Below are 16,469 nucleotides of genomic sequence, written 5' to 3'. Positions count from 1 at the left end.
CCATCTCACACCACAGACTGACATACATCACAAAGAACAAGAACAATCAGTACTGGTGGGGATGTGGGGAGAAAGGAGCTCTCATTCACTGCTGGTGTGAATGCTGTCTAGTCCAGCCCTTATGGAAAATATGGTGATTCCTCAAAAAACTGGAAATTGGGCTCCCATTTGATCCAGCTATATCACTCCTAGGGACTTACACTAGGAGCTCAAAAATGCAATACAAAAATCCCTTCCTCACACCTTTATTCATTGCAGCTCTATTTACAATAGCCAGACTCTGGAAACAACCAAGATGCCCTTCAACAGATGAACGACTAAAGAAACTGTGGTACATACACACAATGGAATATTATGCAGCCATCAGGAGAGATGAAGTCATGAAATTTTCCTATGCATGGATGTACATGGAATCTATTATGCTGAGTGAAATAAGTCAGAGGGAGACAGAGACACACAGAATAGTCTCACTCATCTATGGATTTTACGAAAAATAAAAGACATTGAAATAATTCCCAGAGATGAGAGCCAGAAGGACCAGCTCAAGTTATGAAGCTCACCCACAAAGAGGGGTGAGTGCAGTTAGAGAAATAACTACGCTGAGAACTATCATAACAATGTCAGTGAGTGAGGGATATAGAAAGCCTGTCTTGAATACAGGCCAGGGGGTGAGGGAGGGAGATGGGGTATTGGTGATGGGAAGGTTGAACTGGTGAAGGGGGGGTGTTCTTTTTATGACTGAAACCCAACTACAATCATGTTTGGAATTACAATGTTTAAATAAAGATATTATTAAAAAAAAAAAAAAGAGGGGATGGAGGGGTGGTGCAGAGCAGTAAGGCATCTACCTTGCTGGCTCTAGCCTAGAACGAATCGCGGTTCAATCCCCCGGTGTCCCATATGGTCTCCCAAGCCAGGAGTGATTTCTGAGCACATAGCCAGGAATAACCCCTGAGTGTCACCGGGTGTGGCCCAAAAAAACAAAAAACAAACAAAAAAAAGAGCATGTCCTGGGAGCATTGTACATGTGCACTCATATACGTGTGCCTAATAACTTGAGCATTCTACACACCTGAGCATGTCGATGGTATGTGCATATGAAAAATGTGTATGAATGTTCGAACTGAGCCAGTTCCATGGACTCACTCTTTTCTTGAGTGAGATGTAAACCGAGCTGTGACACATCCTAAGTACACCAGCCACCAGCAGAAAGCTGGCTATCTTGGGAGGAGAGGGCAGGCCAAGCCCCCACCCTGCCAAAGACATTTCTGCTGCCTCCATCACCCTGAATCACTGTTTTCCCAATAGCCCTCCCTCATAATCTCCTCTAGGATTCCCTTTGGGAATGCCATTAAGCCCAGAAGTTGTTACCACACCCCGAAAACCACAGTATCAGTAGTGCTTTGAATTTCTGGACAACTTCATTTGTTTGATGCGGTCATCCCTATAGAATCGCACTAATCTAGCAAAATGGACAGCTAATATCAAGAGCTTACTAAATCTTCTCCCATTGTATTAATGATTTCATTGGACAGAAAATAAATTTCACAAATGTATTTGCTACTATACTTTTTCCTTATTCTTTCTTTTTTTAACTTTCTTCTCTTTTTCTTTTTTCTTCTGTTCTTTTTTGTTTGTTTGTTTGTTGTTGTTGTTTTGTTTGTTTTTGGGTCACACCCGTTTGACGCTCAGGGGTTACTCCTGGCTATGCGCTCAGAAATCACCCCTGGCTTGGGGGGACCATATGGGACATTGGGGGATCGAACCTCGGTCCGTCCTAAGCTAGCGCTTGTAACGCAGACACCTTCCCGGTCCCTCTTCTATTCTTTTTTAAATCACTTTGCTCTCATTTATTTAAAAAACAAATGCATTGTGGGCAACTATGTCAACTATGTAATGCACATTCTTTAAATAAAGTGGAAAAAAGAATATGTGCATGGGTAATGAGTTGACCCTAGAAGCCCAGCAGCTGCCTCAGGCCCACGCTGACTGCCTGGCTCCATCGCAGACACACCTCAGCACCATCAACTGGACTTTCCTCCAAACGTCTGGTACAGAAATATGCCCATGAGCCACAGCGTAGGCCCTTTGGGGAGACCACACCCACACCACACCCCATAGCCACTAGGTTCTGGAGTATCCAAGGATAGCTTGGAGAAAGGACTTTTCATAGGCCACTAGGTTCTGGAGTATCCAAGGATAGCTTGGAGAAAGGACTTTTCATAGGTAGGACCTGTTCCTCTCAGAGATGTTCAAAGGGACCAGCCCTGACACCACTGTGTGTGAGCGTTCTCAGCCCTGCTGAGTCAGACGAGTCCGTCTGTGTATGGACATGTTTGGAAGTGACACATGGTGGTACAAACCCTGCAGGGGGCCCTCATCCAAGTTCCTGGCCCCCAAGCACAGTAGAAATTGGGTCACACCACTCCCCTCCTTCCCTGAGGTGTAGATGGGGGCCCCATCTAACCAGTGTCCCTGCAGGTGAAAGCTGGTGCACCAGGGTCGGGTGGTGCCCAGTGCAGGAGCAGGGTGCCCCAGCTCTCAGGGTTCCCCGGGCCACAACCCTGTCCCATGTGGGGCCATCCTATCAGGGTCATGGCAGCTGAGCCACACAGAACTGACCCCTGCACCAGGCCCTGCACATGTAGCAGATCCACACCAGGAGCCCTGGGAGGGGCTGCTCCAGCCAGAACTGCTGCACTTGCTCAACCCACGTGTGCAGGGCGGAGGGGCTCGAGGACCCAGAGCCAGGACAGAGCAGACGGGGGCAAGGCCAGCAGCACTGCCAGAGGAGGACCAGCCTTTGCCTGGGCACAGGCAGGGACTCAGGGCAGCGCGGGAGCTTCAGCCCCACCTGGATGCGTCGGCTCCAGGAGCCCAAAGGCTGCCGGTTACAACATAGCATCAGACGCAGAGAAGAGAGATGGGCAGGGAGCAGGGGCAGACTGGGGTGAGGGGAGTGTGCAAACCCCGAGTCTCACGTCCTCACACCCCCACACGGAGATCCCCATCCAAGTCCACCTTCTCTTGCTCCTTCTCTTGCTTCCTGGAGTGCGGGACTCAAGAGGCCCCTCTTGGAGGCAGCCTCGCCTGTGCTCCCCAAAGGCAGCGCTGAAGCAACAGGGCACCCCAGTCCTCAGTCTCAGCACTACAGGCAGGTAGCAGTCCAGTCCCTTCCCTGCTGCAGGTGGACTGAGAACGTCCCACCTTCTATGCATCGGAGACACTCACACGCCAGACCAAGACCCGTCTTCCCTGCCGCAGACGCTCTCCACTGGTTTCTTGTTTTGTTTGTTTGGTTTTGTTTTGTTTTGGTTTTGGTTTTGGTTTTTGGGCCACACCCAGCGGTGCTCAGGGGTTAGTTACTCCTGGCTGTCTGCTCAGAAATAGCTCCTGGCAGGCACGGGGGACCATATGGGACACCGGGATTCGAACCAACCACTTTTGGTCCTGGATCGGCTGCTTGCAAGGCAAACGCCGCTGTGCTATCTCTCCGGGCCCTCTCCACTGGTTTCTACGGAGTGTCTCACTCCTGTGTGAGGGATCAGAACTGGGCTGTGGCCATCTTGGGGTCTAGTGTCCTCAAACTGCCAAGGGCTAGTCAGGGCCTGCTGAAGGCAGTGGGGTCTCAGGACACCTCTTCTTTCCCCTCCCCGAGCTGTGCCCAGTCCCCTGGAACTGGCAGGGGGTAGAAAGACCCCCTGAATACCAATGGAGGCCCAGACACTGGCTTGGGGCTCAAAGTCCTACCTGGACCCCCCCCTTGCTCAGAGAACAGCCCTCCTGTCCCTCCTCCCACCACTGGATCCTGGAACATTCTGGAATGGGTGGAGGAAGGCAGCACCACAGGGTGGCCCTGGGGCCTTAGGTTGGGACAGGAACTCCGAGAACAGCCAGGACAAAAGTGGCTGGCCAGGCCCAGGATGAGCCTGTGATGCAGGAGACCTTGAGCCCCTCAGACCCGCCCCATGACCCCACAACCCTGGGGCTGGTGCTGGGACCCACCTCACAAGCTGGGAAAGCAGTGTGTGGTCAGCACCAGGGGCCAGCCCAATGTCTCCCCCTGCCCCGGCTCCCTTCAGGGCAGACAAACCCCTCCCCGCGCACTGCCTGGAAAGCCCGAGGGAGCCGCTGTACTCTGAGCAGCCCAAACCCAAACCCGACCTTCCAGTTCTGCCTCTCCGCTCTGCAGAGGCTCCGGCACCCCTGGAGCTGGCCCAGAAACCCCAAAGGAGAAGTGGGCAGCTGCCTTGGGCAGGCGGCAGAGGGTGGTCCCTTCACTATGGCTGTGACACACAGGACCCATCGTGCCCCGCATTGCTGTGCAGTCGCTGCCCACACACACCTGTTTCTTTTAATGACCTGCGTGAGCCCACAGGCCTACACCAGCACACACCTGTGCCAGGTCACACCTGAGCACAGGTATACCTATGCCAGGTAACACCTGAGCACGGGCACACCTGTGCCGGGTAACACCTGAGCCCAGGCGCACTGGCCAGGAAATGTGAGTGTGTCCGTCCTAGCAAAAGTCTGTCAGTTCCCTCCTATGCCTGCACACATCTGAACCAGGGCCTGCTGCCTCCTGTGTCCACCAGGAGAAGAGTGGCCATAAGGGGGAGTGGCCAGCCTGCATCCTCTTGTCTCAGGCAGTGCAGGGTCAGATGTGACTATAGAATACCCCAGACACCCTAGGACCACATAAAAAGTCTCTAAAATTCACATAATCACAACCCATGATGTGGTGTTTCTGGAAACAGAGCCCAGACCAGTGCTCCGAGGAGATGGGGGAAAGAAGGAAAGTGGACACAGAGCCAGCAGGGAGGAGCAGGACACGCACGTGAAGGTGGGGGTGAGGTGTGTGGGCCATGGACACCGGTGCCAGCTGCCCCGGAGATGGAGGAGACAGGAAGTGATGTGAGTGGGCTCCGCACTCTGCCCCTCACCCAGACTGCAGAGTGGAGAGCAGCTCCAGCACTCACTCAGGACACAGTCACCAGTGCTGGAGAGACCAGCTCCCAGGCAGGGGCATGTGAGGGAAGCTGGGTCTAAGGCTCTGGGATAACAGGAAGGAGAGGATTCCGGGGTGCAGCGGGCAGCCAGGAAGGAGAGGGGTACATCTGGCTGAGACCACAACGGGGCTTCTCAGGGGTCCAGGTGAAGGTCTCAATGTCAGGGAGAGCAGGTGGGGGGGTATGCTGATCCCAGGCATGATGGATGCTGCACTAGGAAAGGAATGTTTAAGAGGAGTAAGAAAATTTGTTTGGAAAACCTACTTAGTTGCACAAATCCCCATCCTGGATATCAGCTGGATGGGACCAAACTCTGCCCAAGTCTTGTGCTGGGGCTGGGGCTGGCGGTGGGTGCGGCCAGCTGGCCAATGCAATGACACGGAAGCTTCAGGAAATGGTAAGGAATCCCAGAAAGGCACACAGAGGCAGGAGTTGGTCTCCTAGGGACGTTTCTTTTTAAAAAAATATAATAACTTATTCGCATTTCACAGCAGTTCCAATGAGCATCATGAGTCCCTGGTGGGGGTCAGGGGGCTGCAAAGCACCCCCTGCTGGCCCTCACTCAGCGTCCATCTCACAGGGGTTCAGGCCTCTCTCAACAGCGTCCCTGTACATCCTCTGAAAGTCCAGGAAGCGAGGAGCACAGCCTAGCTGGGCCTCCCCAAAGTGTATATGGCCAGTGAAGAGGAACTGGCCGCTGCCCGGCCTCACCCCGCACTCCAGCAGCGTGGTGACCTGCCCCTGCCAGCCCCCGCCCTCCGCAGCAGCCCGGAACACCCTGTTCTTCTGCCGGTACAGCCGGTTGGCATGCAGGTGGATGGTGGATTCCTGCTTCTCGGCTTCATGGGTCACGTTCTGGATGGAGCCTCTGACGACTGTGGAGGGAAGGACGGGGCTCAGCAGGGCGACAAGGGTGAGCCTCCTCACGCCCTTCACCCCACATGGCTCAGCTGCTGTGCCTGTCATAGGGCGTGGTGGTGCCTGCAGCCCCACTCCCATGACTGACAGGGCAGAAGCCTCAGACCAGGGCCCCCAGCCCCGCCTCAACCCGGGGCAGAAACAAGGAAGCACGCGGGGACCTGAGTCACCAGGAGATAGTGGGCAGGCTGGGGGCAGCCGAGGCCTGACACCCACAGAGGAAGGAGGCCACACAGGGTGTGCCCTTTTGGCCTTGGGCATGGGGGGCTTCCCAACAGCGAGTCGACATCCGGACCTCAGCTGAGCCCCAGATGCCCAGTGCAGACATGGGCCAACAGCATCTGGAGGGTCTCACTGTCCCTGAGCCGGGGCAGAGACAAAAGTCTCGTGACAGCACGGTCACTGTGGAGGAGGGGCTCCCTCCCAGGGGGTGCCCTGAGCACTCACCAAAATCGCTAGTGCAGACGGCCAGGAGCACCTCAGTGTCGCTGCAGGGGCGGCAGGGGGCTGTGGGGAGAACAGGGCTCGTCTGGGTGTGGGCAGTCACCCACAGTATCCTGTGAAGGCCGCTGCATGGAGGACACAGCAGGCAGCCAGCACAGGAGGGCCCAGAACAGACAGGGACCTGCAGGCCTGGCCACAGGACCCTCCCATCTCCAGTGACCAGTACCATTGCATTCCTCACACTGACCTGCTCCCATCGTCATCACACTGACAGGCCCCCAAGGACCACAGGGCTGGCAGGTCAACCTTGTCCCACCTACAGGGGCAAGCTCCAAAAATCCAGGCGTGGAGCGTTCCAGCCCTCGCCCCTTCCAACCCCTCCTGTTTCCCCATGGTCCCTTCCCTGACCCTGCCAGACCACTGGGCATCCCTTGGCAATCCTGGAATTCCATCGGAGCTCTCAGCCACCGGGGAGCATCCTCTAGCCAGGCAGGGCTTTCCCTATGCACACACCCACCCCCCCCACCCCCACCCAGCCCACCCCTGTCTTGCTTCTTGGCTGCCTCGAAGGTCTGGGGGAAAGCTCTTGCGGCTCATGTGACAGCCTTGACCATGTGCTTTGGGAGTGGAGATTTGGCAGAAGTCTCCCAACTCTGTGGAAACTGAGGTTGGAAAAATGACAGGAGTCAAGTCTTCCCAGGGAAGCCGTCCCGCTGGGGAGGCAGAGAAGGCCAGACAGGAGGCTCAAGTCACCTCCCTGCAGACCCCACGCTGCACCCTCAGAGGCCGGCAGGGCTCAGGGACCAGCTGCAGTCAGGAGGTGCCTGACCTCAGCAGGGAGGGGTGGCAGCACAGTGGGTGCACAGTGGGTGCGGCAACCAGTGCAGCAGCAAGGCCTGACTCAGACTGTCAGGGAAAGGGGAAGCTGCAGAACAAGAAGAGCCTGACACCCAGCCCAGCCCCTGCCCAGAGGCCACCCACGCCCGCAGAGGGGCCACAACACACAGCCGGGCCAGGGGCACGCGCCAGGACTCAGGGCCTTTCTGCTAAAGGCCACAGCCCTGAGGTCCAGTGGGGCAGCGGTGGGGGGAAGGTGCTGTAGGCGCCCCCACCCCCACTGAGGTCACCCGGGACCCAGAGTTCCCCGGACCACAGCTTTTCCCTCACTCTCCAGAGGGGCCAGGCCCGGGCCAGCCAACACTGCAGGCCAAGAGTACTGGCAGCACGGGCCACGGGTATGTGACCTACCTCAGTCTCAGACCCTCCCAGAAGCCTGCTGGGCTAAGGGAGAAAACGGAGCAAACTCCCCTGCAGACTTGCTGCTCCTGAGCCCCACCCAGCAGTGACTGGCCAGGGGGTAGAAATGGCCTCCAAGGCCTGGGGAGACCATCTGAGAAAAGTGACTGTGACTGGGCTGGGTTGGGCTGGCAAAGGGGCTGCTGTCCCTGGACAGGGCGGGTGGGGAGGCTCCTGCTTAACAAGACGAAGAGAATCAAGAAGGAAATGGGCCCTGGGCCAGGACCTAAGAGAGGCAAGGCCCAGACACCTGCAGGTTGGGGCAGCCCCCGGGCAGAGGTGCAGGAGGACAGCCGGGGGCGACACCCACTGGGAAAGTGGGGTCCCACCCTGAGGTGTCAGCGCAATGCGGGCCTTGGAAGCGGGCAGCCAGGTGGGTGTCCAGGTGTCGAGCCTGGGCTGTGCCGCCCGAGAAAGACGGGACTGACTGGTCACTGCCTCACCGAGCAGGGCTGCCCCCCCTTTCCTGGCGAGGAAGCAGCAGCCGCACCCTGTCCATCTCTGGACAGGGCGGAGTGACCACTCACAGGATCTTCTCTCTGCTTCCAGGAAACAAGGGGCCACCTGGTCACTTCCCCAGCCCAGCAAGAGCACCGACTAGAGGGGAAAGAGCCCAGGTCAGCTGGGCTCTTCAGACAAGTGGGCTCTATAAGGGAAGTGGGGTAGAGCCGGGCTCCTCGGATCTGGGACCCCCACACTCCACCAGCTCCAATGAGGGTGACTCTGTCCCCCGAATCCAGGGCCTGCCTGAGTGGGCATCACCTAGAGCCCAGCCTGTGGCGAGACCAGGTGGCTCAGTGGTTGAGACCTGCTGCCCGTCGAGAGCAGACAAGAGTGGAAGTGAGTCGGCCACAGTGAGTGGCCATCCTCTTGAGAGGCTGCCCGTGGGGTCCGGCCACTTTTGCTGGGGTACCTGGTGTTGCATTAAATAATTAACGATGGGGCTGGATGGTGGAGGATGCCATCCAGCCCACATGGCTCTGCAACCTCCATGCAGCCGGCGGTGAAATCACTCACTCACACGCAGGCTTCAGGAAGAATCATCTTTATTCATGCCCTAGCCACCACAGGTGTGTGGCCTATGTCAACCTTTCAAGCATTCAGCTATATTTTGCTAGCCCTGCATCTTATCTCCTGTTAGCCATCTTCCCTCTGGGCTCCATGCAGCCCAAAGATCCAAAAGCCAGGAAGCCAAGCCGGGCCAAGAGAGAAACGGCCAAAGGCCCGAATCCCCTGGCTCAGAGGTTTATCTATCCTTTCCCAGACCCCTCCCAGAAATGGGAGGTCTTGCAGGTAGTCACACCTATTATCCGGTTCCCAAGACCCCTCCCAGATGTGGGTGGGTCTTAGGGTCTTTGCACCCAACTTCAGGGTTTTAGCTAGGTACACCAACACCTGGACCTTGCCCTGCTTAGTGCCTGTTGCTCTCATCTGAGTGCCCAGCGGTACCGAAAAAGGTCAGGCCGGAAGAGGGGGCAGCACACGTGCCAGAAGCACGAGGACACTCTGTCGGCCTGTGGGGCCCAGCGCAGCTCACGGCTGGCCCAGCCCGGTCCCTTCCTTAGCAGGGGCTCTGGCTCCCTGAGTCTCCGTGGCCACAGCCGGGCACAGCAGAGCAGGGAGCACAGATGAGGGCTGTGGGCCAGATGGCCAGCACCGGCATTCCACATTCCGTGCCCATTCCTCTAGCATTAAAGGCTTAGGGGCCGCCCCGTGATGAAAGGGGGATGCCCCAGGGAGAAGGGGTGCTGGGCCTCCCACAGCCGTGCTTGCTCAGGCCCTCAGGAGGCAGCAGGAAGTCCCCAGGAGCCAGCCTGGGCAGGACACCTGCTCCCTTTCTGCCCCAGGGCCACTGAGGGGCAGCAGGGTTGGAGACACCCAGGGCCGGCAGGTGTGGGAACCCCAGACGGGAGCTGACTTCACAAAGCCCTGGATCGCCCGCACGGCCGGCCAGTGCGGCCAGACAGACACGGCCACAGCACACCGTGACTGCAAAGGCTGCTGGCGTTCAAGCTCACTCATTGGAACCAGGGCTGCAGGCCTGGGGTCTCCACTGGCCCCAGCCCAGACCAGTTCAGGTCAGAGAGGAATTCAAGGTCATGAAAACTGACCTAAGCTAAGAAGAGGACCCTCAGAGGTAAGCACCTCCAGGAGGAAGTTCTTTTCCAGAGGACCCTTAGGGAAATGGGGGCTATGCTCCTCTCCACATTAGCAGCAGGCCAGCATCCTCGGCCCAGGTCAGCACCCCTCAGCCTCTGCTCTTTGAACCAGCACTAACACCATCAAGGACACCCAGGAGGAAGAGCAGTAAGGGAAATCCTGACACCTCAGGAGCACATGAGCCATTGGTCCTGAGACCAGCTGACTGTCCTCTGGTCTTCAGCCTCACGCCCACCAAGGGCTCCCTCAGGGCCACCTCCCAGCCCCAGAGCTGCTCCCCTGGACACAATGGTGGGTCACCACCAACACGCCCTCAAGATGCTTCTTTCTGGAACAGAACCTGGAACATGCACGTTGCAGCATGAACCACCCACCCAAGGCTATGTCAGAGGCGGCAGAGAAGCCTCACTTGTCACTGTGCATCTGACCAGATTCCTCAGTGCTGACAATGCTTGGTGGGAACTATCGGCACGAACTACACTCACTGCCGACTGTCCTCAATACTGACTATGTCTGGTGGGGCCTATCCTCAGCGTGACTCGCCTTCTCTGTGCCCACGGTCAGAGGCAGCGACTCCTTTGCAGGGCAAGTTCTCAGAAGACAATCGCCCCCAGAAGCCAGACTTGCCCTCCAGCTCTGCTCTGACTGTGTTGATGCTCAGGGAAGCTGGCTCACCCACAAGCAGACCCAGGACAGGGGCTGTTTGCCTGATAACCCCTACTTCACAGCTGTCCCAGGGTGATACCTGCCCAGAAGGCCCCGGGTGGACCAGTGGTCTCAGGGTTTCAGTGCTTCCCGGGGCTTGTGAGGGAAGGGGAACCCAGGAGACCCAGCACCACTCACCAGGGCGTGTGCGCAGCTCCGGGCCGGCGTGCCTGGCCACCAGCTCGTACTGGAAGCCGGTGGCCCTCCTGCTGATGTCCTGCTGCGGCGAGGCCTCCACGAACAGGCCGCCCTGCTGGAAGTCGAAGCACCGGACCCGCCCAGGTCCTGGGTCGCCATCCTGCACCAGCAGGGTCAGTTCTCCAGTTTTTTCCAAATAAATGTTGGCCCCTGAGGCATCCTGCAGCGGCTTGATGCACAGGGTCAAGTTCCGGGCAGGCGAGAAGGTGTTGGGGCGCAGGTTGACGATGAGTGCCCCGGTGGGGTACAGCCACTGGACAATGCCCGCAGCGCAGCGCAGGTACACCTGCTCCACCTCCTTCCGGTGGGCCTCATGCGTCAGCCCGCTGTGGGGAGAGAGAGCACACATCAGGCCAGGTACCAGCAGCCCGACCTATATGCCCCCCACAGGCTGGGGCTCCCCTAGTGCTGCCAAGCGAAAGCACCACGGAGCTGGATGGGAGGCACTGGGAGCAGTGACCAAGAAGGCGCACAGAGGCCACAGAAATGACAGGACCTGGCCCCACCAGGTTCCAGAGGAAAAGCTGGGGGACAAGGGGCACAGTGTGAGAACGAGGGGGTGACCCAGTGCCGGAGCTCAGCAACAAAGGCCCTGGACAGAAAGCAGGAGGGTCAGCAAGGGGGTGAAGTTGTGTTGTCTGCCCTTGCTTGGTTCATCCCCCCGAAGACAAGGTGAATTGGACAAGGCTCTTCCACGAAACTAAAAACCCCACGTTGTATTTGAGGAGAAAGGCTCAAGCTGCATCCAACCATCTGTGTTCAGGGTTTACTCCTGGCTCTGTACTCAGGGGTCACTCCTGGAAGGGCTTTGGGGAACTCTGTGGTGGCACAGACTGAACTGGGGTCAGCTTGTGCAAGGCAAGTACCTCACCCTTGTGCCTACTCTCTGTATTAAAAAAAAATAAACTCTGAAGTATAATCAAAGCCAGGTACCAAGTAGAAGAAGGGCCCCTTGACACTCAGGAGTGTCAAAGGGCTGATGTCCGGGGGATGGGCCGGCCGCGTCTGGCCTCCTACTTAATGCTAAACACTGTCAAGATTCCAGCGGAGAGAAGGCGCAGCAGGCAGAAACACAGGCTCTGCGTTCAGAAACTCCGTGTGGATTTCTGCCTCCTCAGGGGCCCGATCACCCAGTAACAGACCTAAGCACTGTTGGGGCTAGCATGGGCGTATAAGTGTGCGTGGATGCACGTGTGCACACACACACACACACACACACACACACACACAAAAGCACCTGTACACACACACACTTATCATGTATACAGACCCATGCACACATGTGCACACAAGCACATGCAAGAACATTTTCAGGGCCTGAGTCAACTCACCTACATTACGGCTATAGGAAACTCAAACCATCAAAAATGCCCGTGTCCATTACTTGAAATGTGCCTGCAAATGTCCGTGCGAGCTAAGGGCTGCGTCACAGCCACCGGTCCTGGAGCTCACCCAATGACCTCAACTCGGGTTTTTATTACATGAAATTTGGTTCTGATCAGATCTCAGGCAGGTTCACCCACATTCTTAGGATTTTTATGCAGAATAAACAATGCTATATTCAGAGTTCTGGCCTGAAAGCGTTCCCAGAAGCCCTTTCTGCGAGGAGAAACACATAACATATGGTTTGCATTCACTCTGGGTGACTCATGCTCCAGCCTGAAAACCCTCACTTTTCATACGGCAGGGCCAGCTGCAGACTCGGGTTGCAGTCACCCAGCAGACCACATCAGAGGGAGCTGTCAGTGAGGTGAGCCCCCTCCTAGCCCTGCCCCCCACCCCCGGGTCATGGGCAGCCCGCCCGGCCTCCGACGCCGAGCAGGGGCTGCACACGCGGGGCAGACTTACAAATTACAGTCCAATAAAGCTCGCACAACCTCGTTGGAGCCGTCCGTGGGGACAGGCGTAATTACAGTGCAGTGTGAAAACTCAGAATCCGCAGGGAGGGGCTGCCACAGCCCCGAGATTCCAACCGTGGCCCTGTGCTTGCCCTCAGCCCCCAGCCAGGGTCAGCCGGACAAAAGCCTCACATCAGGCACCGAACTCTCCTGCCCACGAGCCCACAAGAGTCGTCTCACCCAGGCTTCGCCCCCTCTCTGGGGATGTAGGGAGGGCCTGAGGCCCACGGAGACACGCCAGAGGCTGCGGGTACCTTTCTCAAGTGGCCACATGGACCAGGTAGGCTCCAGGTAGGTCAAGACTGGCCTCACCCTCTGACCAACGCTTTCCCCACTAGCTTGCTGAGAATCAGCCTCTGCCCCCACCGCAGCACGTGGCTCCTGCCTGCCTCACCTCACTTTCTCCTAAATCATCAGCAGGAACAGAATCCAACCAGACACCCGCGCTGGCGATGTTCATGTGAACTTCTGTGTGAGGTGAGACCCCAGTTAGAGAAACAGATGTCCCCTGGCCCTTTGTCAAGGAGCTATGCGTTGTCTGTGTTGGTGTTCACCCAGAAATCGAGTTAAACCTGTCACTCTCGGTTTCCAGCGACAGGAAACCCAGGAAAAACTTCCATCCAGTTGTGAGGTGGGCACGCTGGCGATGGGTGTGGTGCTGGAATCACATGTGCAGGAAACCACCACTAACGGTGCTGTGAATCACAGAACCCCAATTTAAAAAACAGCTTTGCTCAAAGATGGAAAAAAAGAAGTCCCGAAACTAGGCAGACTTGCTGGGAGAGCAAAACGCTGCACGTAATTTTGGATGATGGAATTTTGGGATCTTCGCATGAAAGGCAGGAGAGATGCTAAGTGAACAGGAATAAAGCAACTTTTGGAATATTATGATGTAGTCGAATGTTGCAGGCAACTGTTTCATTCAGCCTCAGAATACAGATATGTGGTTTGATCTTAAGTTACTTTTTAAGCATCCATTTAATTATAAAAAGAGTGTTTAGGGGGCTGGAGCAGTAGCACAGCTGACAGAGCGTTTGCCTTGCATGCAGCCGACCCAGGGTTCGATCCCTGGCATCCCATATGTTCCCCAGAGCCTGCCAGGAGTGCTTTCTGAACGCTGAGTCAGGAGGAAACCCCCCAGCACTGCCAAAACCAAAACAAACTATTCTAAATAAATAGATAAGGAGTGTTTGGGGAGCACCTTTGTGGGAAGAGGCCCAATTCCAGTTGTTTGGGGAGTTTCTGGAGTCAGGAGAGCCCAGAGACTGTTTCCAAGGGCTCTCTTTGCCCAGAGTCGGGGGTCCAGGGGACAAAGGGCCCTGGGCTGTGGCCCTCCCCACCCTGCCTGCACCTCACAGGGGTGAGGCCCTGCCGCTGCCCTACCCCTGCCCACTGCCGGGGAAAGTTCAGGGTTCGCCTTTATTGCCATGTCTAATCAAGACTGGGCGCTGTCCTGCCTCCCAAACGGGGACTGGGATTTCAAAACCTGCTGCTTAATTGCCTGGAAACACCCAGAAACACATTTCAGCATGTCAGGAGTCATAAAGAGCAGCTCCCTCCCTATCAGAGATCAGCATCGGGGCTCGCTGGGCTCGCAGGGCCTCTGCCAGCTCTTAGGGCTCGTAAAGCGCTGCGAGTCAGCAGGGAAAGAAACCAGCGCGCCTGGGTTTCGACAGACAGTATCTGTCAGATGATCTGCGCGGAATATTGATAACCAGGAGGTGGGGGTTCACGCGCCGGCGCCAGGGCTCACCCCCCCCCCCCGTCCCCGAGTGCCCTGCGGCCAGCTCTGCCCTTGGCTGCGTGGAGGGGACGCCAGCCGGGGGCGGAGGGGTGGGGTGGGGCGTGAGGGCGCACAGGTGCGGGAGGACCACGCAGGGTGGGTCTTCGCCCACCGCCCGCCGCTGTGCTTGGAGAGGCCAGCTGCCCCCGCGGCCCTGCCTCTGGACACTGGGGCTCCGGGGCTCAGATCCGTTCGGAGGGAACGGCGTGATTCTTTCTCCCCGCAGGGAATGCGGAGTCCGGGCTCAACGAGGCCGAGGGGTGCAGGCGGCCGGGTGGAGCGCAGCGCCTGTCAGCTCGACTCCCTCCTCCGAGCTGGCGCCAGCGCCCGGCGGCCCGACTCGGTGCCCGCTCCGGGCAGGGCAGCGCAGCGCAGCGGGCAAAGGCTGCAGGGCGCGTGGGCACCGCAGCGCCCACTCTACGCGGGCAGGGCCGGGGAGGGGCGGCACTGCGGGCGGGTGCGGAGACCGGAGCCTGCAGCATCCCGGCCGCCCGCGCCCTGGGCGCCGGCCACCACCGCCAAAGCCGGCTTCTCCCAGAACCGCCACCCCCGCGCCCGCGCTTCTCCTCCGCCGGGATGCGGGGCGCGGGGCCTCCGGGGCGCTGCGCAAACTCGGGGGCCGGCAGATCCCAACGCACAGCGCCGGCTGCGCCCCCGGGAACGTGCCCAAGGCGCGCGGAGGGCGTGGGAGGGGTCTCGGCCCCGGCGCGGCCAAGGACGGCCTGACCTTCGCGCGGGACGGGGCTGGAGAGCCCGGCCGGCCCGGAGCGCCCTCCCCGCGCTCAGGTGCCCGCCCGCAGCCCTCCTTCCCGCGCGGCCCAGCGCGCGCGCCGGCCGGTGCCCGCGGAGGTCGCGCGGGCCGGGAGAGCGACCCCCACCGGCTGCCGGGGCGTCCGGGGGAGGCCGAGCCCCGCGCTCCGGCGGGCTCTTTTGTTCTGGACCGGCCGCGGACGCCGGGCACTCACCTCCCCTTCCAGCTGCACAGGTTGCTCGAGTACTGCGCGCCCGCGCCGCCCGGCAGCAGCAGCAGCAGCGGCGGCAGCAGCAGCAGCAGCAGCGGCAGCGGCAGCGGCATCGGCGGCTTCGGGCCCGGGGCGGAGGTCCGCGGCCGGGGCTGCCCCCCGCGCCCCCCGGCCGCGCGCGCCGCGCCCCGCATGCTCGGCGCCCGGCCTGCAGCTGCCCTCGGGGCCCGGGTCACGGGGCGCGAACCCGCCGCCCCCGGCGCGGCCGCCCGCCCATCCCGGCCGGAGCCGGGGCCGCCCGCCGCGGGAGCCGCCGCCGCCGCCAGACAGCCCGCGCGAGGCTCCGCACTCGCCGCCGCCGCCCGGGACTGGAGCCGGAGGCGGCGACCCGCCGGGGCTCAGCTGGGGGACGGGCCGGGCGCCCGCCCCGCTCCGCCCCGCGCCCCGCCCCGCCCCGCCCGGGCGCCCGGACCGCCCCCGCGCCCGCTTCCCGGGTCGGACGCGGCGGGACGGGGCCTCCGAGGGTCCGGGCCGGGACACGGCGACGGCTGCGGGGCTGGGGCGCGTGCCCGAGCGAGGCGCGAGCCTGGACGCACAGCCGGAGCCTCTGGGTTGGGCCGGCCGCTGTCGGGCCCGGCCGCCGGGGTCTTCCCGCGCGTGGCCTGCGGTGCGGGACATGAGTCTTCGACGCTGCCGGGGACAGTCGCAGCCCTCGGAGCTGACAGGGCGGGCGGCGGTGAGTCCCACTGGGGACCTGCCAGGGGCCCGAAGCGTCAGCTGGGTCAGCCCAGCTGGACCCCACGCTAGAGGCAGCGCGAGTGGGGGGCCCTAAGGCAGCCCCTACCGGCTTCTCTGCTTTCTAACGGTCTCCGCTGGGGATTCTCCGCCGGGGATTCTCCGCCGCGGACGGTGCAAATGCCCATCCTGCTCTCAGGTGTCCAGGCAAGGCCCCATGAGGGAGGAATGTCGGCAGCTGCCAGCCAGGAGTGTCCTCCAGCGCCTTGGTCCGGAGCTGCTTTTCCCCCAGGAAGACGAAGGGAGGTGGGCAGGACGGACCCAGGGAGCCCTGCAAGAAGGGGCTGCAGAGGCACGGACC

General features: G+C 59.5%; 1 protein-coding gene across 1 annotated transcript; it reads right to left on the bottom strand.

The window, feature by feature from the left end:
* Positions 1-5,441: 5,441 nt before the first annotated feature.
* Positions 5,442-15,567, bottom strand: METRNL (meteorin like, glial cell differentiation regulator). Its single transcript, XM_049771086.1, has 4 exons — positions 15,377-15,567; positions 10,671-11,056; positions 6,375-6,434; positions 5,442-5,884 (listed from the first exon to the last, which is right to left on the bottom strand). Exons 1-4 carry the CDS (start codon positions 15,565-15,567, stop codon positions 5,568-5,570), a joined length of 954 nt encoding a protein of 317 aa, XP_049627043.1. The 3' UTR covers positions 5,442-5,567.
* Positions 15,568-16,469: the final 902 nt, after the last annotated feature.

Source organism: Suncus etruscus, chromosome 1 (assembly GCF_024139225.1).
Source record: "Suncus etruscus isolate mSunEtr1 chromosome 1, mSunEtr1.pri.cur, whole genome shotgun sequence".
NCBI classification, from domain to species: domain Eukaryota; kingdom Metazoa; phylum Chordata; class Mammalia; order Eulipotyphla; family Soricidae; genus Suncus; species Suncus etruscus.
The sequence above is the reverse complement of the archived record's forward strand: the minus strand, read 5'-3'. Positions and strand labels throughout refer to the sequence as shown.